At 38.6% G+C, this 25,661-nt stretch overlaps 1 protein-coding gene across 4 annotated transcripts in view; it reads right to left on the reverse strand.

Moving 5' to 3' along the window:
- Positions 1-25,661, reverse strand: part of ZYG11A (zyg-11 family member A, cell cycle regulator) — a 114,473-nt gene that overhangs the window by 8,166 nt on the left and 80,646 nt on the right. For 3 of the 4 annotated variants that reach the window (XR_013170971.1, XM_077149618.1, XM_077149620.1), the window contains 3 exons: positions 22,837-23,031; positions 19,685-19,746; positions 19,187-19,284 (listed from right to left, as the gene is read on the reverse strand). Coding sequence is in view for 3 of the 4 variants with exons in the window: in XM_077149618.1 (XP_077005733.1) it covers positions 19,187-19,284; positions 19,685-19,746; positions 22,837-23,031 (355 nt within the window). In the remaining variant the exon portion in view is untranslated. The remainder of the gene's footprint in view (positions 1-19,186; positions 19,285-19,684; positions 19,747-22,836; positions 23,032-25,661) is intronic. The other variant, XM_077149619.1, reaches the window with a different exon arrangement.

Consider the following 25,661-nt stretch of genomic DNA (forward strand, 5'->3'; position numbering starts at 1 on the left):
AAAATGATCACGAGATGAATACACAAGTATGTGATAATACTGTGAGCAACTGATTGTATACCATGGATGGACTGTATGTGTGTAAAGATTTCTTAACAAAAATATCGGAAAAAAAAGTGTCACTTAAAGACTCAATCAGTTCAAGAGCAGATCAGGGAAAATAATGCCAGAGACCCAGGTTCAATTTCTGGAGCCTGCCAATGCCAAAAACACCACCAACAAAAAGGGAAATAAACCTAGAAATACATCTAAGACTCTGGGGCAATTTTGAGACTGTAGCACAAAGAAACAATGACATGAAAACTTTTTTTTCTTTTTTCTTTTAGAAAGGAAAACATAATAAGTTACAAATTTACAGTTCTAAACATATAAAAATGTCCAAACCAAGGCATCCAGGAAAAGATACCTTAATTCACAAACAGCTGATGGATCAAGAACACCTCTGTCAGCTGGGTAGTCATGTGGATGACAACCACTGGTCCCTTGCTCCTATATTCCATAGCTTTCAGTCTCTGTTCCTATGGGGGTCCTTCACTTTACTTCTCTGGGGCTGGCCTTTATCTCTTGGCTTCCCTTGTCTCTCTATAGGTTCTGGCTTGCCTAACATCTCATGCTAATAATGTCTGCTGAGCTCCAAGCATCTCCAGACATCTATGTCTCTGTTTAGGTGTCGGCATCTGTGTCAGCTCTGCTCTGACGTTCCTGTCGGCTCTCTCTGTTGACTCTGAAGTTCCCGTCTTTTTCTTCATAACGTTTCCTTTTTTTAAAAAAAGTATATATATATATGTATGTATGTATGTATTTATCAAGAGATTTGTTATAAGGAACTGGTTTACATGATTGTGGGGGCTAGTAAGTCCAAATTCTTAGCACAGGCTAGAGGCTGGAAATTCTGGTGAGAATGATGCTGAATTCCTTAAGTTGGAAACTCAGTGAATGGAGATAGGGTGCAATCTATTTTTTTCCCCTATTATTTTTATGCATATTTTTTACTCATCTGTCCATACATACGGTATAGGAGCATCAGATACATGGTTTTACAATCACTCAGTCCCATGGAGAAAACTATATCATTATAAAATCATCCAGTGGCTACTGGAACACAGCTCTACTGTTTCAGGTATTTCCCTCTAGCCACTCTAATATACCATAAACTAAAAAGGGGATATCTATATAATGTGTAGGAATAAATTCTCCAAGTTCACTCATTAATGTTAGTTCATATCAGTGAGACCATACACTATTTGTCCTATTGTTTCTGGCTAATTCCACTCAGCATAATGTCCTCAAGGTCATCCACATTGTTACATGCTTCTTGACTTTATTATGTCTCACAGCTGCATAATATTCCATTGTATATTTATAAGTAGCTTGTTTAGCTACTCATATGTTCATGTCTTTTGGGCTGTTTCCATCTCTTGGCAATTGTAAATCAGGCTGCTATAAACACTGGTGTGCAAATGTTCATTTGTGTCCTTGTCTTCATGTCCTCTGAATAATACCTAGCAATGGTAGTGCTGGATCATATGGCAATTCTATACTTAGCTTCCTGAGGAACCACCAAACAGCCTTCCACAGCAGTTGTACCATTTTACATTCCCACCAATAGTGGGTAAGCGTGCCTCTTTCTCCACATCCTCTCCAGCACTTGAGGTTTTCTGTTTTATTGATAATGGCCATTCTAGTGAGTATGAGATGATATCTCATTGTGGTTTTGATTTGCATTTCCCTAATAGCCAGGGAAGTTGAGCATCTTTTCATGTGCCTTTTGGCCATTTGTACTTTCTTTTCTGAGAAGAGTCTGCTCATGTCTTTTGCCCATTTTGTAATTGGGTTGTCTGTCTTTTTGTTGTTGAGTTGAACAATCTCTTTATATACTCTAGATACTAGACCCTTATCTGATAGGTCATTTCCAAATATTGTCTCCCATTGTGTAGGCTGTCTTTTTACTTTGTTTTTTGTTTTTTTTTTTTTTGGTTTTATAATTATATTTTATTTAATATACTTATGGATAAGCTAAACAAGATATGTATTTTTGGTGGTTAAGATTTTCATATATTAATTGTAAAAACATTTGTATGTTTATATTTTCCTGAAATCCAAAGTTTGAAAATATTCAGTAGCATGGGCCATTACTATAGCAAAGTTGATACTTGTAATAACTTTTTACTTGATATTTTGAGAATGTTCAGTTTTGAAAGCTAATCAAATGGCATTTGTACCAGTTTGCAACTGCTATGTACCCCTGAAAAGCCATGTTCTTTAATCCTGGTCAATTTGGTTTGGTGGGATCTTTTTGATTAAGTTGTTTCCATGGAGATGTGACTCACCCAATTGTGTTTGGGACCTGCTGATTAGGTGGTTTCCATGGAGATGTCTCCACCCATTTCTTTTTACTTTCTTGACAAAGTTCTTTGATGAACAAAAGTATTTAGTTTTGAGGAGTTCCCATTTATCTATTTCTTTCTTCAATGCTTGTGCTTTGGTTGTTAAGATCTAGGAAACCGCCTCCTATTACAAGTTTTATAAGACATTTCCCTACATTTTCTTCTAATAGTTTTATAGCCTTAGCTCTAATATTTAGGTCTTTGATCCATTTTGAGTTAATTTTTTGTACAGGGTGTGAGATATGGATCCTCTTTCGTTCTGTTGCATACGGATATCCAGTTCTCCAAGCACCATTTATTGAAGAGACTGTTCTGTCCCAGGTGAGTTGGGTTGACTGCATTATCAAAGATCAATTGTCCATAGATGAGAGGGTCTATATCTGAACACTCTATTTGATTCCTTTGGTCAGTATATCGATCTGTATGCCAGTACCATGCTGTTTTTTGACCACCGAAGCTTCGCAATACCCCTTAAAGTCAGGTAGTGTGAAACCTCCAACTTCGTTTTTCTTTCTCAAGATAATTTTAGCTATTCAGGGTACCCTGCCCTTCCAGATAAATTTGGTTATTGGTTTTTCTATTTCTGCAAAGTCAGTTTTGGGGATTTTAATTGGTATTGCATTAATCCATAAATCAATTTAGGTAGAACTGACATCTTAACTATGTTTAGTCTTCCAATCCATGAACACAGTATGTCCTTCCATTTTATTTAGGTCTTATCTGATATTTTTAGCAATTTCTTGTAGTTTTCTTTATATAGGTCTTTTGTGTCCTTAAATTTATTCCTAAATATTTTATTATTTTGGTTGCAATTATAAATGTATTTTTTTCTTGATTTCCCCTTCAGATTGCTCATTACTAGTGTATAGAAACACTATTTTTTGAGTGTTGATCTTGTAACCTGCCACTTTGCTGTACTCATTTATCAGATCTAGAAGCTTTGCTGTGGATTTTTCAGTTTGGGGCATATAGTACCATATCATCTGCAAACAGTGAGAGTTTTACTTCTTCCTTTCCAATTCTGATGCTCTGTATCTATTTTTCTTGTCTAATTGCTCTGGCTACAACTTCCAACACTATGCTGAATAACAGTGGTGACAGTGGATACCTTTGTCTTGTTCTTGAACTTAGGGGGAAAGCTTTCAGTCTTTCCCATTGAGGATGATGTTAGCTGTGAGTTTTTCTTATATTTTCTTTATCATGTTAAGGAAGTTCCCTTCTATTCCTATCCTTTGAAGTGTTTTCATCAAGAAAGGATGTTGAATTGTGTCAAATGCCTTTTCTGCATCAATCAAGATGATCATGTGGTTTTTCTGGTTTGATTTGTTGATACAGTGTATTATATTAATTGATTTCCTTATGTTGAACCATCCTTGCATACCTGTAATAAATCGCACTTGGTTATGATGTATAATTCTTTTAATGTGCTGCTGGATTTGATTTGCAAGAATTTTGTTGAGGATATTTGCATTTATATTCATTAGAGAGATTGGAAAGTATTTTTTAAAGAAAAGGTTAAAAGATGTGAAGGGTCCGGGAAGATGGTAGAATTTCCCAGCAGATGGCAGAATAGGATAGGCTGAGTTCATCCCTATGCCATGGAACAACTAGAGTAGTAACAGAAAAACAACCAGGACAACAGTTCCAGGATGGAGTGAACAGAGATGGCCTTTTACACTATACAGGGAGGTCCTGGATGAAAACGCAGAGAAATTGGGACAGAGAGAATGGGATGAGTGTACTCAGTCATGAGTCCACCTGGGACAAGTGGCGGCATGCAGGAAAGAGCAGGGCCAGCTACTGCAGCTAGCTATGGAGATTTTTCCTCTCAGCTCTGCTACTGGGAGTTTCCATAGGGAACCTGGAAGCAAGCAGACTTGGTTTGGTGCACACAGAGACTTTCTAGCCAGTGCCCAGTGCCTGCCCCTGACCCCTAAAACAGGCCACTGTGGGCAGCTGCTTTTTTTGCAGACTGGGGAGCCCTCCTTTTGGGAGGAGCAGGACATGCAGAGTGGAGCCAGTCAGAAAACTGGCCGTCAAAGAAACTTGTTGGGTCCTGCTACCACTTCCCTTTCCCATGGAGGTCCAGAACCCTCAGGCATGCACAGGCACAGCCAAGAAAGCAAGCCGAGCTGGGAAGCACTGCACCATTAGGCTTTCCCAAGATGGCTGAGAGCAAAGGCAGTTGAAATACTTAGTCCCATAGCCAAAGGTCATCCCAAGCAGAAGCCCACTAGACCCAGTGGGCCCACAAGCGGATTTTCTGCCAGTGTGCACAATACCCACCACTCAGCCCCCTGACCTTGACTGGAATTACACCAAGTCTCCATCCTACTAAGCCTGCTGCTGCAGGTGGCAAGAGGTGGGTCTGAGGGGAAGAGCGCCATCTCCTGAGAAGACGTGGAAAGTGCAGTCTGGCAAACTGCCTATCTGTCTAGCTTTCGACAGGTAGCTAAAGTGAACTTGCATCTTGTGCATGAGATTGGGCTTTGGTTTGGCAGGGAATTAATAACAAACCAAGAGCAAAAGGAGACCTTCAATGCAAACTCAAGGAAATACAAAACCTTAGACAAGTGAAGAAAATCAACTTTCAAAATAACCTTATCAAGATAATCAGATGCCTCAAACCCAACAGAAAAATCAGAAACCACAGGAAGATGCAAGCATATATGACCCAGTTAAATGACCAAATTAAAATACTGGAGGAGACACAGAATTCGGAACAACTAATCAAAGATGTTCATACAGATCTCCTACATAAATTCAGTGAGTTGGCTAATGACATAAAGGATATCAAGAAGACACTAGAAGAGCATAAAGAAGAATGTGAAAGAATAGAAAATTAGAGATTCTCAGAGACAAAAGATATTGTAAGACCAAATTAAAAATATACTAGAGACACAGAATCGCAAATTTAAAGAGGCAGAGGAAAGAATAAGCAATCTAGAGGACAGGACCACTGAATTTGAATGCACAAAAGAACAAATGTCAAAAAAGATGGAAAAATTGAAATTGGATCTAGGGAAATGTAAAATGCACACATATAAGAATCATTGGTGTCCCAAAAGGTGGAGAGTAAAGAGCTAGGAAGATTAGTTGAGGAGATAATGGGGGAAATAATGTCAACCCTTATAAAAAACATAAATATGCAAATCAGAGAAGACCAACAAACTCCAAATAGAATAAATTAAAATAGAACCCACTTCAAGACACACACTAATCAGTCCATCAAGTGTTAAAGAGAAGCAGAAAGTTCTGAAAGCAGTAAGAGGAAAGCAATTCACCACATACAAGGGAAGCCACATAGACTAAGTTCAGACTACTCTCAACAGGCACCATGGAGATAAAAAGGCAGTGGTATGATGTATTTAGAATTCTGAAGGAGAAAGACTTCCAGTCAAGAATTCTTTATCCAGCAAAGTTATCCTTCAAAAGTGAGGGTGAGATTAAAAATTTCACAGAAAAACAAATGCTGAGAGAAGTTGTTAACAAGTGAACTGCCCTACAAGAAATACTAAAGGATGTCTTGTCAGTTGAAAGAAAAATCAGGAAAGGGAGGTCTGGAAGAGGGCATAAAAATGTGAAGAAGAATATCAGTAAGGGTAACTTATAGAAGAAAGAGAGAGAGAGCAGGAAAAGAATATATAGAACTGACAAATGAAAACCAGAGAATAAGATAGTAGATTCAAGGATTGCTTTCACAGTAATAATTTTGAATGTTAACAGACTAAATTCACCAATTAAAAGACAGAGTGGTAGAACTGATTTAAAAATGAGTCATCTATATACTGCTTAATAGAGACTCATCTTAGACCCAAGGATAAAAATAGACTGAAAGTGAAAGAATGGAAAAAGATGTTCCATGCAAGCTCTAAGAAAGAAAACAGGAATAGCTATACTAATATGAGACAAAATAGACATTAAATGTAAAGATGTCATAAAAGAACAAGGAAGGACACTACATATTAATAAAAGGCACAATTCACCAAGAAGAAATAACAATCATAAATGTTTATGCTCCCAATCAAGAAGCTCTAAAGTACATGAGGCAAACACTAGTAAAACTGAAGGCAGCAACAGATGTTTCAAGAATAGTGGGAGATGTCAATACACAATTCTCCTTTATTGATAGAACAACCAAACATACGACCAATAAGGAAAAAGAGAACCTAAATAATGAGATAAATGAATTGGACCTAATAGACATACACACCAAACACCAGAATATACATTATTTATTGTTCATGGAATATTCTCCAGGATAGATCATATGTTGAAGTACAAAATACTCTTAATAAATTTAAAAAACTGAAACTATTCAAAGCACCTTCTGGGACCACAACAGAATGAAGCTGGAAATCAATAACCACCAAACAACCAGAATATTCATAAATATATGAAGATTAAATAGCACATTCTTAAACAATCAGTGGATCAAGGAAGAAATTGCAAGAGAAATCAGTAAATATCTGGAGATAAATGAAAATAAGAACACAACATATCAGAACTTACAGAATGCAGCATTAAAAAAAGATACAAAAAAACAAACAAAAATCGAGAACTTAACTGCTCACCTGGAGGAACCAGAGAAAGAATAGCAAACTAATTCCAAAGCAAATAGAAGAAAAATAAAGATTAAAAGCAAAATAAATGCATTGGAGAACAAAAAAAAAAAAAAAAAAACAGAGAGAAAAATCAATAAAACCAAAAGTTGGTTCCTTGATAAAATCAATGGACCCCTGTCAGGGCTGACAAAGAAAAAAAACAGAGAAACACAAATAAACAAAAAAAAAATGAGAGATGATTGTTACCATGGACCCTGAAGAAATAAAAAAATCATAAGAGGATACTATGAACAACTATACATCAACAAACTAGACAACCTCGATACAATGGACAAATTCCTAGGAACACATAAACAAATTCCTACACTGACTCAAGAAGAAATAGAAGATCTCAACAAACCAATCATAAGTAAAAAGAGTGAATCAGATATCAAAAGTCTTCCCAAAAAGCAAAGCCCAGGGCTAGACGACTTCACAGGGGAATTTTATCAAACATTCTAAAAAGATTCTGCTTCATTACTGCAGTGAAGGCGTGGGCACTGGTTGGGTGGAAATTCAGACCTCTACTACCCTGCTGACATCATCCCTGTGAGATGTGTCAACTCATATTGCCTCCTCACCAGTAGATGGGAATAGAGGAGTCACTGACCCTAAGAAGGGGAATTGATGGGCAGACTTGCACCACTTTGTTGCTCCCAGGTTGGGGTGGAGATTCAACTGTCCACTGGATATTGCTGTCATGGGATTGGAGAGAAGTGGTTGTCCTATTGGGGTTTGGCTAGAGCGAAGGTTGATGTTATCAATAAAGATTTTCTTTTTGCTAAAAGAAAACTAACACCAATTCTGTTCAAACTCTTCCCAAAAAATGATGAAAAAGGAACACTACCTGACACATTTTATGAAGCTAATATCACTCTAATACCAAAAACTGGATAAAGCTACAAGAAAAGAAAACTACAGATCAATATCCCTAATGAATAAGGATGCGAAAATTCTCAACAAAATACTAGCAACCTGAATCCAACAACATATTAAAAGAATTATACAACATAACCAACTAGGCATTACATCAGGAAAGCAAGGGTAGATCAACACAAGAAATCAGTGTAGCAGGAAGGGGGCCAAGATGTCGGCTTAGTGAGGTAAGGGTAATATTTAGTTCATCCTCCAGAGCAGCTAATAAATAGCCAGAAACAGTAAAGAACAACTGCTGGGGCCACGTGAGTGACCGGACACACAGCGTACACCAATCTGGATCAGCTGCACCGGCTGTGGGTCCAGCCAGAACCATGAGTTCCCAGAGTCGTGGCGGTCGACGCCCCTTCCTGTAGGCTGCTTCCCAGAGGGGAAAGGAAAGGGACTTTACAGCAGCAGGGTCTGAGCACTACCAAACTCCAATTGTGGAATTAATTAACAAATTCTGATAACAGAAAATATGCCCCCAGCTCAGCTGAACTTTGAGTAAAAGCGTAGGTAGCTGGTTTTTGTCCCAGCGCAGAGGGGTCAGAGCTGACGGAAAATGAAAACAAAATAAAAACAGAGGGTTTTTTGGATTTGAAAAGGTCTGGGCCCTGAAGGAAAGGAGGGGGCACATAGGACCTGGAGATACAGAGAGCAACATGCCAACTTCAGCTCCTGATTGGTAAACCTGAGGTTTGGAGGTCCTGCTCTGAAAAGGATTTTTCTCTTGTTTTCGTGACTGTCTTTCTATGGCTTGACTGCTCTTTGGATACAGCTGCAAGGTTTCTTGGGCTCCAACTGCCCCAGGCATAGGCAGAATTAAGCTTGTTTGACTGTTTGTCTAGAGCCTATCCCTTCCCCAAGAGAGGGGTAGGGCTCAGCTAAGGTAGAATCCCTTCCTCAAGGAGTTCAGACCCCAGGGCCTGGAAAAGTGAAGCAATTAATTTCAGGCTACAACCTGTACTCTGTCTCCACCACGCCCCCAGCAGGGAGAGTCTGCTGAAGTTAAAGCTACCACATCACCTTATCCTGGTGGGAACCGCAGGCAGACAAGCTCCACATACTTGGCAGGATAGGAAAAATGGAGAGCCCAGAGGCCTCACAGGGAAGCCTTTCAATCTGCTGGGTCTCACCCTCAGGGAAATGGACGAAGCTGACTCTTTCCTCCTGACAGGAGGCCAGTTTCGTTGGGAAAACCTGACTGGGGTCTATAATACCTAAGTAGACACTCCTAAGGGGGGAAAAAAGGCACTATACAGGCAGGGCAAGAAACAAGAAAACAAAAGCTTAAAAATTCTGATCTGTTAAACAAAACCTAAGTTAGAGGTCCAGAATAAACCAAACGGAATGTCAAAGAACAGACAGACAACAATATCATCCAGCAAGAAAATCCAAGGTAAAAAAAGTGAAAAAAATCTCCAGAATAAACTAATTAAGGTAATTAAATGCCTAGATGCCAGCAAAAAATAATGACTCATACTAGGAAAACTGAAGATATGGCCCAGTAAAAGGAACAAACCAACAATTAAATGAGATACAGAAGTTGAAACAATTAATTCAGAATGTTTGAATAGACATGGACAAAGTCATCAAAAACCAAATCAGTGAATTAAGGGAGGCTATAAAGAAGGCAAGAAATGAACAAAAAGAAGAAATCAAAAGTCTGAAAAAACAAATCACAGAACTTATGGGAATGAAAGGCACAGTAGAAGAGATGAAAAAAACAACGGAAACCTACAATGTCAGATTTCAAGAGGTAGAAGATAGGATTTGTGAACTAGAGGACGGGATATCTGAAATCTGACAAGCAAATGAAAATATAGGGAAAAGAATAGAAAAATATGAACAGGGACTCAGGGAATTGAATGACAACATGAAACACACAAATATATGTGTTGTGGGTGTCCCAGAAGGAGAAGAGAAGGGAAAAGGAGGAGAAAAACTAATGGAGGAATTTATCACTGAAATTTTCCCAACTCTTATGAAAGACTTAAAATTACAGATCCAAGAAGTGCAGTGTACCCCAAAGAGAATAGATCCAAATAGATGTACTCCAAGAAACTTAAAGAGAAAAAGAGAATAGTGAAAGCAGCAAGAGAATAGCAATCCATCACATACAGGGGAAGCCCAATAAGACTATGCGTAGATTTCTCAGCAGAAACCACAGAGACGAGAAGACAGTGGGATGATATATTTAAATTACTAAAAGAGAAAAACTGCCAACCAAGAATTCTATATCCAGCAAAACTGTCCCTCAAAAATGAGGGAGACACAAAGGATAAGTCTAGCCTACTTAAAATTAGGCCTAACAGTCATCCCCAAGAAAACCTCTTGTTGCTCAGATGTGGCCTCTCTCTCCAGCCAACACAACAAGCAAACTCACCACCCTTCCCCTGTCTACGTGGGACAAGACTCTCAGGGGTGCGGACCATCATGGGAACGTGGGACAGAAATCCTAGAATGAACTGAGACTCAGCATTAAGGGACTGAGAAAATCCATAGAATGAGCTGAGACTCAGCATCAAGGGATTGAGAAAACCTTCTCGACCAAAAGGGGGAAGAGTGAAATGAGACAAAGTGTCAATGGCTGAGAGATTCCAAACAGAGTCAAGAGGTTATCCTGGAGGTTATTCTTACGCATTGAGTAGATATCACCTTGTTATTCAAGATGTAATGGAGAGGCTGGAGGGAACTGCCTGAAAATGTGGAGCCGTGTTCCAGTAGCCATGTTTCTTGAAGATGATTGTATAATGATATAGCTTTCACAATGTGACTGTGTGACTGAAAACCTTGTGTTTGATGCTCCTTTTATCTACCTTGTCAACAGACAAGTAGAACATATGGAATAAAAATAAGTAATAGGGGAACAAATGTTAAATTTAGTATGAAATGCTACTTATCAATGAAAGGGAAGAGTTAGGGGGAATGGTACGTATAAATTTTTTTTTTCTGTTTTCGTTTTATTTCTTCTTCTGAATAGATGTGAATGTTCCAAGAAATTGTTGCAATCTTTCAGCAACCCTGCGAAATGAATACACACAGATGCAGACACTTCCTGCGGAATGAGTCACACAGACACACAGAAGACAGACTAGATGACTGCAGCCCCGAAGAGCTTCAGCTGCTTTATTTTATATCCTTTCTCACAGCTCTTCTGCTGACCAAGCCTGCTTTTCAGTATATTACTTGTTACATACAAGAGATAGCTAAAAAGACCTTGGGGCTTAAGGAAAAAACAAACATTCTGTCCCTCTCAGATTGTCCTCCAAGTAAACAGATAACAGTTTCCGCAGTTTACTGCCAAGGCCACTCTGAAGCCAGTCACTCCCAATAAATTCCGCAGGTTTTCTATTAACCCTTGGCTCCTACAGAAATGATCATGATGATGAATATGCAACTATGTGATGATATTGTGAATTACTGATTATATACATAGAATGGAATGATCAAAATAGGAATGTTTGTTGTTTTTGGCATTTTAAAAAAGACTAAAAAAATGAGGGAGAAATTAAAACATTTTCAGACAAAATATCACTGAGAGAATTTGTGACTAAGAGATCAGCTCTGCAAGAAATACTAAAGGGAGCACTAGAGATAGATATGAAAAGACAAGAGAGAGAGGTGTGGAAAAGGGTGTAGAAATGAAGACTATCAGTAAAGGAAAAAAGAAGGAAAATTAGATATGACATATAAAATCCAAAAGGCAAAATGGTAGAAGAAGGTACTGCCCATACAGTAATAACACTAAATAGTAATGGTTAAACTCCCCAATCAAAAGACAAAGACTGGCAGAATGGATTAAAAAACAGGATCCATCTATATGCTGTCTTTGGGTAACACATCTTAGACCCAAGGATAAACATAAGTTGAAAATGAAAGGTTGGGAAAAGATATTCATGCAAATAACAATCAGAAAAGAGCAGGAGTAGCTATGCTAATATCCAACAAATTAGACTTCAAATGTAAAAAAATTAAAAGAAACAAAGGAGGACACTATGTATTAATAAAAGGAACAATTCAACAAGAAAACATAATCATAAATATTTATGCACCAAGCCAGAATGCTCCAAAATATATGTGGCAAACACTAAAAACACTGAAAAGAGAAATAGACACATCTACCATGATAGTTGGAGACGTCGATTCCCCACTACCATAAATGGACAGAACATCTAGACAGAGGATCAATAAAGAAAGAGAATTTGAACAATACAATAAATGAGCTAGACTTAACAGACATGTTTATAAGAACATCACACCCCATGACAGTGGGATACACCTTTTTCTCAAGTGCTCATGGATCATTCTCAAGGATAGACCACATGCTGGGTCACAAAGCAAGTCTCTTAGATCACAAAGGAATGAAGGTGGAAACCAATAACAGAGCGTCAGGAAATTCACAAATACATGGAGACTCAACAAGACACTCTTAAACAACCAGTGGGTCAAGGAAGAAATTACAAGATAAATCAGTAAATATCTCAAGGCAAATGAAAACACGACATATCAAAATTTATGGGAGGCAGCAAAGGCAGTACTAAGAGGGAAATTTATTGCCCTAAATGTCTATATCAGAAAAGAAGAAAGAGCAAAAATCAAAGAATTAACTCTCTACTTGGAAGAACTAGAGAAAGAACAGCAAACTAACCCCAAAGCAAGCAAAAGGAAAGAAATAATGAAGATAAGAGCAGAAACAAATGAAATTGAGAACATGCAGACAATCAAGAAAATTGACAAAACCAGAAGTTCGTTCTAAGAGAAAGTCAATAAGACTGATGGACCCTTAGCAAGGTTGACAAAAAGAAGAAGAGAGAGGATGCAAATAAAAGCAGAAATGAAAGAGGAGACATAACCATTGACCCCACAGAAATCAAGGAAGTAATGACAGGATACTATGACGAACTTTATGCTAATAAACTCGACAATGTAGATGAAATGGACAACTTCCTAGAAAGGCAAGAACAACCAACATTGACTCGAGGAGAAAGACGGCCTCAACAAACCAATCACAAGTAAAGAAAATGAATCAATCATTAAGAGGCTCCCCAAAAAGAAAAGTCCAGGACCAGATGGCTTCACATGTGAATTCTACCAAACATTCCAGAAAGAATTAGTACTGATCCTCCTCGAACTCTTCAAAAAATTGAAGAGGAGGGAAAGCTACCTGACTAATTCTATGAAGCCAACATCACCCTCATACTAAAGCCAAACACAGATATTACAAAAAAAAAAAGAAAACTACAGACCAATCTTTCTTATGAATACAGATGTAAAAATCGTCAACAAAATTCTTGCAAATTGAATCCAGCATCATATTAAAAGAATTATACACCATGACCAAGTAGGATTCATCCCAGGTATTGAAGGATGGTTCAACATAAGTGTTCTAGTTTGCTAGCTGCCAGAATGTAATATACCAGAAACAGAATGGCTTTTAAAAAGGGGAATTTAATAAGTTTCTGATTTACAGTTCTAAGGCCGCGAAAATGTCCCAATTAAAACAAGTCTATAGATATGTCCAATCAAAGGCATCCAGGGAAAGATACCTTGGTTCAAGAAGGCCAATGAAGTTCAGGGTTTCTCTCTCAAGTGAGAAGGCACATGGCAAACAGTCAGAGTTCCTCTCTCTTCTGGAAGGGCACCTGGCAAACATGGTGTCATCTGCTAGCTTCTTCTCCTGGCTTCCTGTTTCATGAAGCACCACCAGGAGGTGTTTTCCTTCTTCATCTCCAAAGGTCGCTGTCTGGTGGACTCTGCTTCTCATGGTTGTTATTCTGCTCTGCTCTCTCTGAATCTCTTTCATTCTCCAAAATGTTTCCTCTTATATAGGACTCCAGAAACTTCTCAAGATTCACCCAAATGGGTTGAGACACATCTCCCCTAATCCAGTTTAACAACCACTTTTGATTGGAAGACATCTCTAGGAAGATGATCTAATTACAGCTTTCAAACATACAGTATTGAATAGGGATTATTCTGCCCTTATGAAATGGGATTTAGATTAAAATAGGCTTTTCTAGGGATCATACATCCTTTCATGTATGTAAACCAGCACAAGAAAATCAAATACTGTAATACAGCATATCAACAAATCAAAGCAAAAAATGACATGTTCATTTCGATTGATGCAGAAAAGGCATTTGACAAAATTCAACATCCTTTCCTGTTGAAAACACTTCAAAGGATAGGAACAGAAGGAACTTCCTCAACACAATAAAGGGAATATATGAAAAACCCACAACTAACATGATCCTCAATGGGGAAAAACTGAAAACTTTCCCCCTAAGATCAGGAACAAGACAAGGATATCCACTATCACCATTGCTATTCAATATTGTGTTGGATGGTCTAGCCAGAGCAATTAGACAAGAAAAAGAAATACAAGGCATCAAAATTGGGAAGGAAGAAGTAAAACTCTCACTGTGTGCAGATGATATGATACTATATGTCGAAAACCCCCAAAAAGCCACAGCAAAACTACTAGAGCTAATAAATGAGTACAGCAAAGCAGCAGGTTACAGGATCAACACTCAAATATCTGCAGTGTTTCTATACACTAGTAATAAGCAATCTGAGGGGGAAATCAAGAAAAAAATCCATTTACAATTACAAACAAAAGAATAAAATATTTAGGAATAAATTTAACTAAAGAGACAAAATACCTATACAGAGAAAACTATAAGAAATAGTTTAATCACAGAAAACCTAAACAAATGGAAGGGCATACCATGTTCATAGATTGGAAGACTAAATATATTTATGATGTCAGTTCTACCTAAATTGATTTAGAGATTCAATGCAATACCAATTAAAGTCCCAAAAACTTAATTTTCAGAAATAGAAAAACCAATAACCAAATTTATCTGGAAGGGTACAGTGCCCTGAAGTCGGAGGTCTCACGCTAACTGACTTTATAAGGTGTATTATGAAGCTACAGTGGTCAAAAAAGCATAGTACTGCATAAAGATAGATATATTACCAATGGAATCGAATACAGTGTTCAGATAGAGAGCATCTCACTGATCTTTGATAAGGCAGTCAGGTCAACTCACCTGGCACAGAACAGTCTCTTCAATAAATGGTGCCTAGAGAACAGGATATGCACATGCAAAAGAATGAAAGAGGATCCATATCTCACAGCCTATACTAAAATTAACTCAAAATGGATCAAAGACCTAAACATTAGAGCTAAGACCATAAAACTCTTAGAAGAAAATGTAGGGAAATATCATATAAATCTTATAGTAGGAGGTGGCTTCCTAGACCTTATACCCAAAGTATGAGCATTGAAGAAAGAAATAAATGGGAACTCAAATTTAAACACTTTGGTGCATCAAAGAGTTTGTCAAGAAAGTAAAACGAAAGCCTACACAATGGGATACAATATTTGGAAACGATATATCAGATAAAGTTCTAGTATCCAGTATATATAAAGAGATTGTTCAACTCAACAACAAAAAGACAGACAACCCAATTACAAAATGGGCAGAAGACTTGAACAGACGCTTCTCAGAAGAGGAAATACAAATGGCAAAAAGGCATATGAAAAGATGCTTAACTTTCCTGGCTATTAGGGAAATAAAAATCAAAACCACAATGAGATATCATTTCAAACCCACCAGAATGGCCATTGTCATGGTCAGGTTCAGGTGTCAACTTGGCCAAGTGGTGGTACCTGTTTGTCTGATTGGGCAAATGCTGGCCTGTCTGTTGCAATGAGGACATTTCATAGAATTAAATCATGATCTTGTCAGCTGCATCCACAGCTCATTCCATTTGTAATCAGCCAAGGGGCATGTCTTCTGCCATGAGTGATGCTTAATCTAATCACTGGAAACCTTTTAAAGAGGATTCAGAAGAGACAGATTCTCTTCCTGCTTTGGCTGGTAAGCCTCTTCTGTGGAGTTTGTCCAGACCCTCCATCAGAATTGTCAGCTTCACAGCCTGCCCTGCGGATTTTGGACTCTGCATTCCCATGATTATGTGAGACACTTTTATAAATTTTATATTTGCAAGTGTTTACTGTTGATTCTGTTTCTCTAGAGAACACTAACTAATACAGCCATTATCAATAAAACAGAAAACGACAAGTGCTGGAGAGGATGTGGAGAAAGAGGCACACTTATCCACTGTTGGTGGGAATGTCAAATAGTACAAACGCTATGGAAGGCAGTTTGGCAGTTCCTCAGGAAGCTAAGTATAGAATTGCCATATGACCTGAAAATACCATTGCTAGGTATCTTCTCAGAGGACATGAGGGCAAAGACACAAATGGACATTTGCACACCAAAGCTTATGGCACTACTTACAATTGCCAAGAAATGGAAACAGCCAAAATGTCCATCAACAGAGGAGTGGCTAAACAAACTGTGGTATATACATACGATGGAATATTATGCAGCTGTAAGACAGAATAAAGTTATGAAGTATGTAACAACATGATGGACCTTAAGGACATTATGCTGAGTGAGATTAACCAGAAATAAAAGGACAAATACTGTATGGCCTCACTGATATGAACTAACATTAATGAATGAACTTGGAGAATTTCAGTTAAGAAGAGAGGTCATCAGGACATAGATAGGGTAAATATTAGGTAATTGGAGCTGAAAGGATACAGATTGTGCAATGGGACTGATTGTAAAAATTCAGAAATGGATAGCACAATACTACCTAACTGTAAAACTATAATGTTAGAACACTGAATGAAGTTGAATGTGAGAATGATAGAGGGAGGAGGCCTGGGGACACAAATGAAATCAGAAGGAAAGATAGACCATAAAGACTGAGATGGTATAATCTAGGAATGCTGAGAGTGTATAATGATAGTGACTAATTGTGCAAATGTAAAAATGTTTTGCATAAGGAAGAACAAAGGAATGTTAATAATGCAGGGTGATGGTAATTAATATTTTAAAACAAACTCACGTGTGAGACTAAAGGAAAAAATGTTTCTTTGGTAGAAAATTCGTATTTTGACTAGAGCATTTCCTAATATAACTTATGTGCACAGCTTAAGTGAACATCATAAGTACATGGAAACTTGAATAGGGCATGAGATTTTGTACGTTTGTCCAGAGTGATGCCTTGATAAATCCCAGAAGGATGTGAACAGTGAATAAAAAAGTATTTGCAAAGTCCCCTTCAGGGAATGGTGAGAAAGGGAGGAAATTCAAGTTTCCCAAGTGGAGAATTCTTGATATTCTCACAAGCAGTGGGGACAACCAAAGCAATAGGCTGGGCCCCCAATCTTTGGGTTTGCTCATATGAAACTTAACCCCGCAAAGGATAAGTCAAGCCTACTTAAAATTAGGCCTAAGAGTCACCCCCAGGAGAGCCTCTTTTGTTGCTCGGATGTGGCCTCTCTCTCTGGCCAGCACAAGTGAACTCACCACCCTCCCCCTGTCTACATGGGACATGACTCCCGGGGGTGTGGCCCTTCCTGGCAGCAAGGGACAGAGGTCCTGGAGCGAGCTGGGACTCAGCATCGGGGGATTGAGAGAACCTTCTCGATGAAAAGGAGGAGTGAAATGAGACAAAATAAAGTGCCAATGGCTAAGAGATTCCAAACAGAGTCGAGGAGTTGTCCTGGAGGTTATTCTTACACATTAAATAGATATCACCTTATTAGTCAAGATGTAGTGGAGAGGCTGGCGGGAACTACCTGAAAATGTGGAGCTGTGTTCCCGTAGCCATGTCTCTTGAAGATGATTGTATAATGATATAGCTTTCACAGTTTGACTGTGTGATTGTGAAAACCTTGTGTCTGATGCTCCCATCTACCTTATCAACAAATGAGTAAAACATACGGAATCGGAATGGTTAATGGGGGGAACAATGGTTGAAGTGGATTTAGTGGACTGAGGCGCTTGGTGGTCGGGGGTGGGGGGTATGGCATGTATGAATTTTTTTCTGTTGTCTTTTTATTTCTTTTTCTGAATTGATGCGGATGTTCTGAGAAGTGATTATGGTGATAGGTGCACAACTGTGTGGTGATGTTGTGAATTACTGATTGTACATGTAGAATGGAATGATCATATGTTAATAATGTTTATGTTTGTTATATTTTAAAGAAATTCATTTAAAAACTTAATTTATAAAAAATAAAAGTCCTTTCTTGGGTTCTGTGCTGGTTTGAAACTGTTGTGTACCCCAGAATAGCCATGTTCTTTAATTCTGATTCAATATTGTTGGGTGGGATCTTTTTTATTGTTTCCATGGAGATGTGACCCACTCACTTGTGGGTAGGGCCTTTTGATTGGACGGCTTCCATGGAGATATGTCTCCACTCATTCAAGGTGGGTCATTTACTAGATCCTTTAAGAGGCAACCATTTTGGAAAAAGCTCCAGAGCTGACACAGACAGAGACATCTGGAGATACAGAAAGAAAATGCCCCCAGGGAAGCTGTTTGAAACAAGAAGCCAAAGGGCCAGCAGACACCAGCCACGTACCTTCCCAGATTGGCCTTTCTTGAGTCTAGATATCTTTCTCTGGATGCCTTAGTTGGATATTTTATGGCCTCAGAACTATGAACTTGTAATTTAATAAACCCCTTTGTAAAAGCCAACCCATTTCTGGTATATACTGCATTCTGGCAGCATAAGCAAATTAAAACAGTTTCTCTAGTATAAAATCATAGCATGTTCTCTTTTATATATAATAAAAGTGAAAATTTTTTATAGAATTCTGAGGCAAAAGATATAAACCAAAAAAATTCTCAAAACATGGACAAACACTTTACCTGACTGTGAAGCTACCCCTTATTCCTGGCACCCCAGCTTCCTAGACTCATTACAAAGAAGCAGATCTTTATATATTAACATAGGAAGAATGTTCATGATAAGTTTTTTGAGTAAGAAGAGTAAGTGTGGAATAGCAGATACAGAACAAGCACACTTTGTTTAAAATCATTTTTATATTTATACTCTCTAAAATATATAATATGTATACAGAAAAGCATCTGGAAGAGCAATCATCAAATTATTAACAGTGATTACCTATGGGGAATAGGAATGGGAGCAAACTTCCACTTCCTATATTGCTTGATATCCAACCCCAAATAAATCACGAATTTTGTAGCATTTTTAAAACTATTAAAAAATTTTTAGCAGTTTCCTTTTTAAAAAAGAATGAAATTAAAAATACATAGGTAAACAATTTCTAAGAATTCCTTCTTGAATTTAAAGCCACATGACTCTATTGTCAGGCTTAATCGTTATACTGAGAAATAGCTGGAAAACTATTACATTTGGAGTATACAGCGAATACATACGGTTTTTACTGCAGACATGATACATGGCCCACAGTGCCCACAGCTGAACCTCTGGCTGACAATAGTTGCCAAGAAGTGGAAAAAATGCCTTGAAAGATCTAGAAAGTATAAAGATGTTCATTCAGAACTTAGGCTAATATTCAGGGGGTATAAAAATAGTTTTCAACATCTTCCCCCCAAGGTCAATTATTCACTGAGACAAGTGTATTATTGAGCATACAACAGAAACTAACATTTAATAAACTACATTCTGTATGAGACACTCTATACATTCAATATCTCATATTTCATCTCCAATACTGCACATAGTCAGCCTCATTTTACAGATGAGGAAAACTTAGTCTCAAGGATTTCCTAAAAGTGATTTTCCCCATATCACAGAGAAATAGGATTGGCTATAAGACTGTTTGACTCTAATGCCTTATCAGTGCATCACTTTACATATTGAGTAGACAAAGGACAAGCTTTAAGAAGAGGATAACATCAACATGACATTACCTGTAGGTCACCAATGCTGTCATCTTACAACTTGAACTTTGCCAATTCTGGATAGTTGCATGCTATACAAAAAAAGAGAAACCATGATCCCAGTATTATATTCCACTAGTCTTAAAAGGTCATAAGCTATTTCATGTCATTTATAATCACATACATTTAAAACAAGACAAAATTTCAAAATAGAGGAGGAATGATTAAACGAATTAAGGTGCATTGACTTGCCAAAATATCAATTAGGTAACCATTATATGTGTAGTATATAAATAAACCCACGTGGAAAAAAATACAACAGAAAAAGGGGCTTCTATTTAAAGAAGGCAGGCTGAGTATGCATTTACCTCTACTCCTTCCTCAAACCCCATTAATAGATGGTAAACATGGTTTAAAGAAAAGGCAAACACACAAAGAACAAAGCAGATGGAGAAATGGTAACTGATTTAGCAGATTTAGCTCCGGGGGTTGTCAAAAAACAACCCAATTGGAACAGAACCCCAAAAGATTTATGGTTTCCCCAGTAATTCTGAAAATGAGATTAAGGGTGGAGTTGCAAATAGGAAGATTTTTGAAAGTATGTTTACAAAACAAATTCCCATATCTCCTCCCCCACCTCTCACAAGAATTTCTGAAACTGAGGTATGCTGTTCATGGTTGAGAGTGGTAGCAACAAAATAAAAACAGGGGAATTAAGTGAAAATCTAAATACTTAATGCTGAGACACCCCTAACTTTAGCCTTCTTCCCCTAATGGGCTTTCAAACTGTTGACAGCCAAGCTTATAGTTTTCATTCAGGAGGACAGATTTTTTTTATCCAGGTTAAATTCCAAACAGTTCAGTACAAAAGATCTAAAAGCAATGACACTGAGGGAGCCCAAATCCAGATAACTCTATACTGAAGCTCACTGTAGACAACTTCTACCCATCTGCATACAGCTTCCAAATAGCTCCACTCTTAGATATGAATGGACAGCTAAGGATCACAATGTACTTAAAGAAAATCTCTAAAATAAAGGAACAAAACTAAAACAAACAGGAAGAAATGCAAATTGATGGAAACAGAGACCTTGGGAGAGGAAAACGTAAAAAAAAATTGTTTTTAATCAAGATTATCATGAATATCCTTCAAGAAATGAGAGAAAACATAATCGCAACCATGAAACAAGAATAGGCTGTTACATTAAAAGAAGCATAGAGAGAACAAAAAAGAAGTTCTTGGAAATTACTTACTTAATAGCAGAATTGCAATATTCAAATAGAAGAGGTTGGAAGTTGAACAGGAAAAAAAAAATGAAGAGGGAAAAAAAATAAAAGAAATTCCCAAAACTGAAGGAATGATCTTACACAGGACTAACTATCCAACATGAGAGATGAAAATAAACCCACATCAAAACAAACCACTATAATTTCTGAACAATGAAGACAGAGATCGTAAATTTTCTAAAGAAAAAAGCACAGGGGTGCACGGGTGGTTCACTGGTAGAATGCTTGCCTTTTATGCAGGAGACCCAGGTTTGATTCCCAGGTCTACCACCACCACGACCACCACGACCACCACGACCACCACGACCACGACCACCACGACCACTACGACCACCACGACCACCACCACCACGACCACCACCACCACAACCACTATGACCACCACGACCACCAGGACCACCACCACCACGACCACCACGACCACCACAACCACTATGACCACCACCACCACGACCACCACGACCACCACCACCACCACGACCACCACAACTACTATGACTACCACGACCACCACGACCACGACCACCACCACCACGACCACCACGACCACCACCACCACGACCACTACGACCACCACCACCACGACCACGACGGCCACCACCACCACCACAACCACCACAACCACTATGACCACCACGACCACCACAACCACTATGACCACCACGACCACCACCACCATGACCACCATGACGACCACGACCACCACGACCACCACAACCACTATGACCACCAGGACCACCACCACCACGACCACCACGACCACCACAACCACTACGACCACCACCACCACGACGACCACCACCACCACCACCACGACCACCACAACCACTATGACCACCACAACCACGACCACCACGACCACCACAACCACTATGACCACCACGACCACCACGACCACGACCACCACCACCACCACCACAACCACTATGACCACCACGACCACCACGACCACCACAACCACTATGACCACCACGACCACCACGACCACCACCACCACCACCACCACGACCACCACAACCACTATGACCACCACGACCACCACCACCACGACCATGCTCCAAAAAAATGACTTAAAAATATTTCAAATCCCAAATTTTATACTCAGCCTTTTAATCAATTAAATATGAGGGTAAAAATAAAGGCCTTTTTAAATAAGTAAGGTCCTAAGTAAGAAACAAGTCTCTTTCATGTGTCTCTTCTTAGGAAGCTACTAGAGGAGGGCTCCAACAAAATGAGAGACTAAACCAAAAAACAGGAAGGCATGCAATCCAAGAAATAAGGAACCCAATATAAGAGAGAAGTAAAGGAAATCCTCCAGAATAACAGTAAAGGAATATCCTAGGATGGCAGCAGTAGAGCAGATACACAAAACAACCAGACTGAAGAAAGAAGGCTCTGGGGCAAAAGTCTGTAAAAAGCTGAAATGGGCAGGGTATGTTTAAATGTATCAAAAGGAGATTTACAGCTGGAAAATAGGGAAGGATGTACATAGAAAAAGTGAAAAAAAGAATCTTCATTTCTCAAGTAGAAAACTGAATTGATAGATAATGCTTAAAAACTGCAAGGTCAAGAAGTTAGCATGGTAATATATTATTTAGAGGTAATAAAAGAAATAGCTTGAAAGGGTTGAAAATGGGAAAGGGTTTTGGGAATAAGGCATACAGAACTCTTTGCATATGTAACATTTAGAAAAAGAAAGAGATCAGAAGGAAATGCAACAAAATATTAATAGAGATTAGCTTTGGGTAGTAGGACTATGGGTGACAAATTTTTTTCTTTATTTTTCTCTGTATTTTTCTGATTTTCTACATTACTAAAATTCTTAATATCTGGAAAATAAATTGCCTGCAAGAAAAGATTGCTCTGGATTTTGTAGAAAGGGATGCTTCCTGTACCAGATCCTGAAGAAGAACATTCCTCTGAAGGTCACAGGATAGCCAGGACTGTTTGTCACATGTCAGATGGGCTATGATGCCTGCGGCAAAATAGCTGACTTCCATTTCTTTGCTATGAAGCAAACTGCCGATGTGTTTCACCATGTCTTCAGTCACTAGCTTGAAAGATAACTCTTTGATTTCAGCTATGTTGTTCTATAGATCAAATGGAGTACAGAATATTACAGACAGGAAAGGAGAGAATGAGGACTGGATCTTCTCCCTTTCCTACTGCTCAAGTTCAGATACATTCAAAACACTGACTCCCATCCTCCTTCCTCTCAGCTTAGCTTAGTACCCACAATCCCACCCTTTGGTGGGGATTTTATCTGATGACAGATAAAAATGATTTTTTATACATACTTTATCTCATTTGATCTTAAAATAATTCTACAAAGAAACCTGACACTCAGAAAGACTAATATGCCAGGTTCGCACTGCTAATAACTGGTAGAGCTACCAACACAAATCCTGGCCTGACTCAAATATTTAACATTACTGGGGCCTACCATATGTTACATTATCTTGAAGTTTGAACAACAATGAAAAGCAGGTCGTATTTTCTCTCTTCTACAGATTGTATTAGTTTTCTATGCTGCATAACAAATTAGCACAAACTCAGAGGCATTTATTTTCTCACAGTTTCTGTAGGTCAGAGTACAGGAATGACTTAGCTAGGTCCTCAGGCTGGCTTACTCTGAGGTCTCATAAGGCTGCAAAGTGTTGGCTGGGCTACATTCTCAGTAAGCTTAACTGGAGAAGAATCTGCTTTCAAGCTCACTCAAACTGTTGGCAGAATTCATTTCCTTGTGGCTTAAGGACTGAAGGTTTCTGTTTCTTGCTGGAGGCCACCCTCACCTCCTTTAAGCTGCCTGGAGTTCCTTGTCATATGGGCTTCTCCAAACATTTCAGTAGCAACTACTTCTTCAAATCCAGGCAGGATGAGCCTTTCTAGCACATCTGCTACTAAGACAGATTCAATGTAATCACAAGAATGGCATCCCATCACCTTTGCCAGTCTACTGATTAGAAACAAATCACAGATCCTGCCCACAATCAAAGGGAGGCTGGAGTCATTGGGAAACACTTCAGGGTCTTTCTGCCACACAAAAGAAAAAACAAAGGTGTAGCACTAGAACAAAGCACTAGAGTTAGATTTAAAACTTAATACCATATCTGTCCAGTGCAAAACCAGTGCTCCTTCTGAAAACACTTTTAAGAAAGTATAGCCTAGAGACTAGTGTCTAGAAAAGGGCACAGAGTATTAAAGAAAGAAGCTGAATGTGTACTGTTTTGAGACTTCTCTCCCATTTTTCCCCAAGATCAGCTAGACACCTAATCTATATCATGATGTCATCATTATCTCTGATGACAGTTGCCCCAAATAGAGAAACAAAATGGCAGCATAGCATAACTGAGAAAGACACCTCAGTTAAGTCCCAAGGTTTCTCTTATAAGCTCAGCAGAGATCACTTTTTTTTTTTTTTTTTTTTTTTTTTAAAGGAAAGACAGAGAGAAGGAAGGAAGGATAGAAGGAAGGAAGGAAGGAAGAAAGGGAAACATCTCTCTTGTTTTATTGTATTTTGTTTCTTTGTTTTTGTTACATGGGCTGGGGCCGGGAATCGAACCGAGGTCCTCCGGCATAGCAGGCAAGCACTTTGCCCGCTGAGCCACCGCGGCCCGCCCAGAGATCACTTTTATATTAGCTACTTCTTTTTCAAGAGTTTATGGAACAATTTGTGTGATGCCCTGATAAATCCCAGAGTGATTTGAACAGTGAATAAAGAAGTATTTATGAAGTCCCCTTGGGGGAATGGTGAGAAAGGGGAAAATTCAACTTCCCCATTTGGAGAATTCCTGATATTCTCACAAGCAATGGGGACAACCAAATCAACAGGCCGAGCCCTCAATCTTGGGGTCTGTTCATATGAAACTTATCCCCACAAAGGATAGGATAAGCCTACTTAAAATTAGGCTTAAGAGTCACCCCCAGAGAACCTCTTTTGTTGCTCAGATGTGGCCTATCTCTCTCAGCCAACAAAGCAAGCAAACTCACAGCCCTTCCCATCTCTATGTGGGACATGACTCCCTGGCAATGTGGGATAGAAATCCTAGAATGAGCTGGGACTCAGCATCAAGGGATAGATAAAAACTTCTCGACCAAAAGGGGGAAAAGAGAAATGAGACAAGATAAAATGTCAGTGGCTGAGAGATTTCACACAGTCAAGAGGTCATCCTGGAGGTTATCCTTACGCATTATATAGATATTTCCTTTTTGTCTAAGGTGTATTAGAGAGGCTAGAGGGAAGTGCCTGAAACTGTAGAGCTGTGTTCCAGTAGCCATGTTTCTTGAAGATGATTGTATAATGATACAGCTTTCGCAATGTGTCTGTGTGATTGTGAAAACCTTGTGTCTGATGCCCCTTTTATCTATGGTATGGACAGATGAGTAAAACATATGGATTGTTATAAATAAATAATCGGGGGAACAAATGTTAAAAAAATAATAGATGGATACATGGGGGAAAATTAGCTATTGCAAACTATGGATCATGGTTAACAGTAACATTTTAATATTCTTTCATTAACAGTTAACATATGTACCCCACCAATACTATTGGTCAATGGGTGGTGGTGGTGGGGGGAAAGGGGTATAGGAGTAATTTGGGTTTTATTTTTATTTCCTTTCTGGAGTAATAAAAATGCTCCAAAATTGATCATGGGGATGTATGCACAACTACGTGATTATACTATGAGCCAGTGATTATATACTTCAGATGGTCTGT

This window comes from Tamandua tetradactyla, chromosome 2 (assembly GCF_023851605.1).
Source record: "Tamandua tetradactyla isolate mTamTet1 chromosome 2, mTamTet1.pri, whole genome shotgun sequence".
Lineage (NCBI taxonomy): Eukaryota > Metazoa > Chordata > Mammalia > Pilosa > Myrmecophagidae > Tamandua > Tamandua tetradactyla.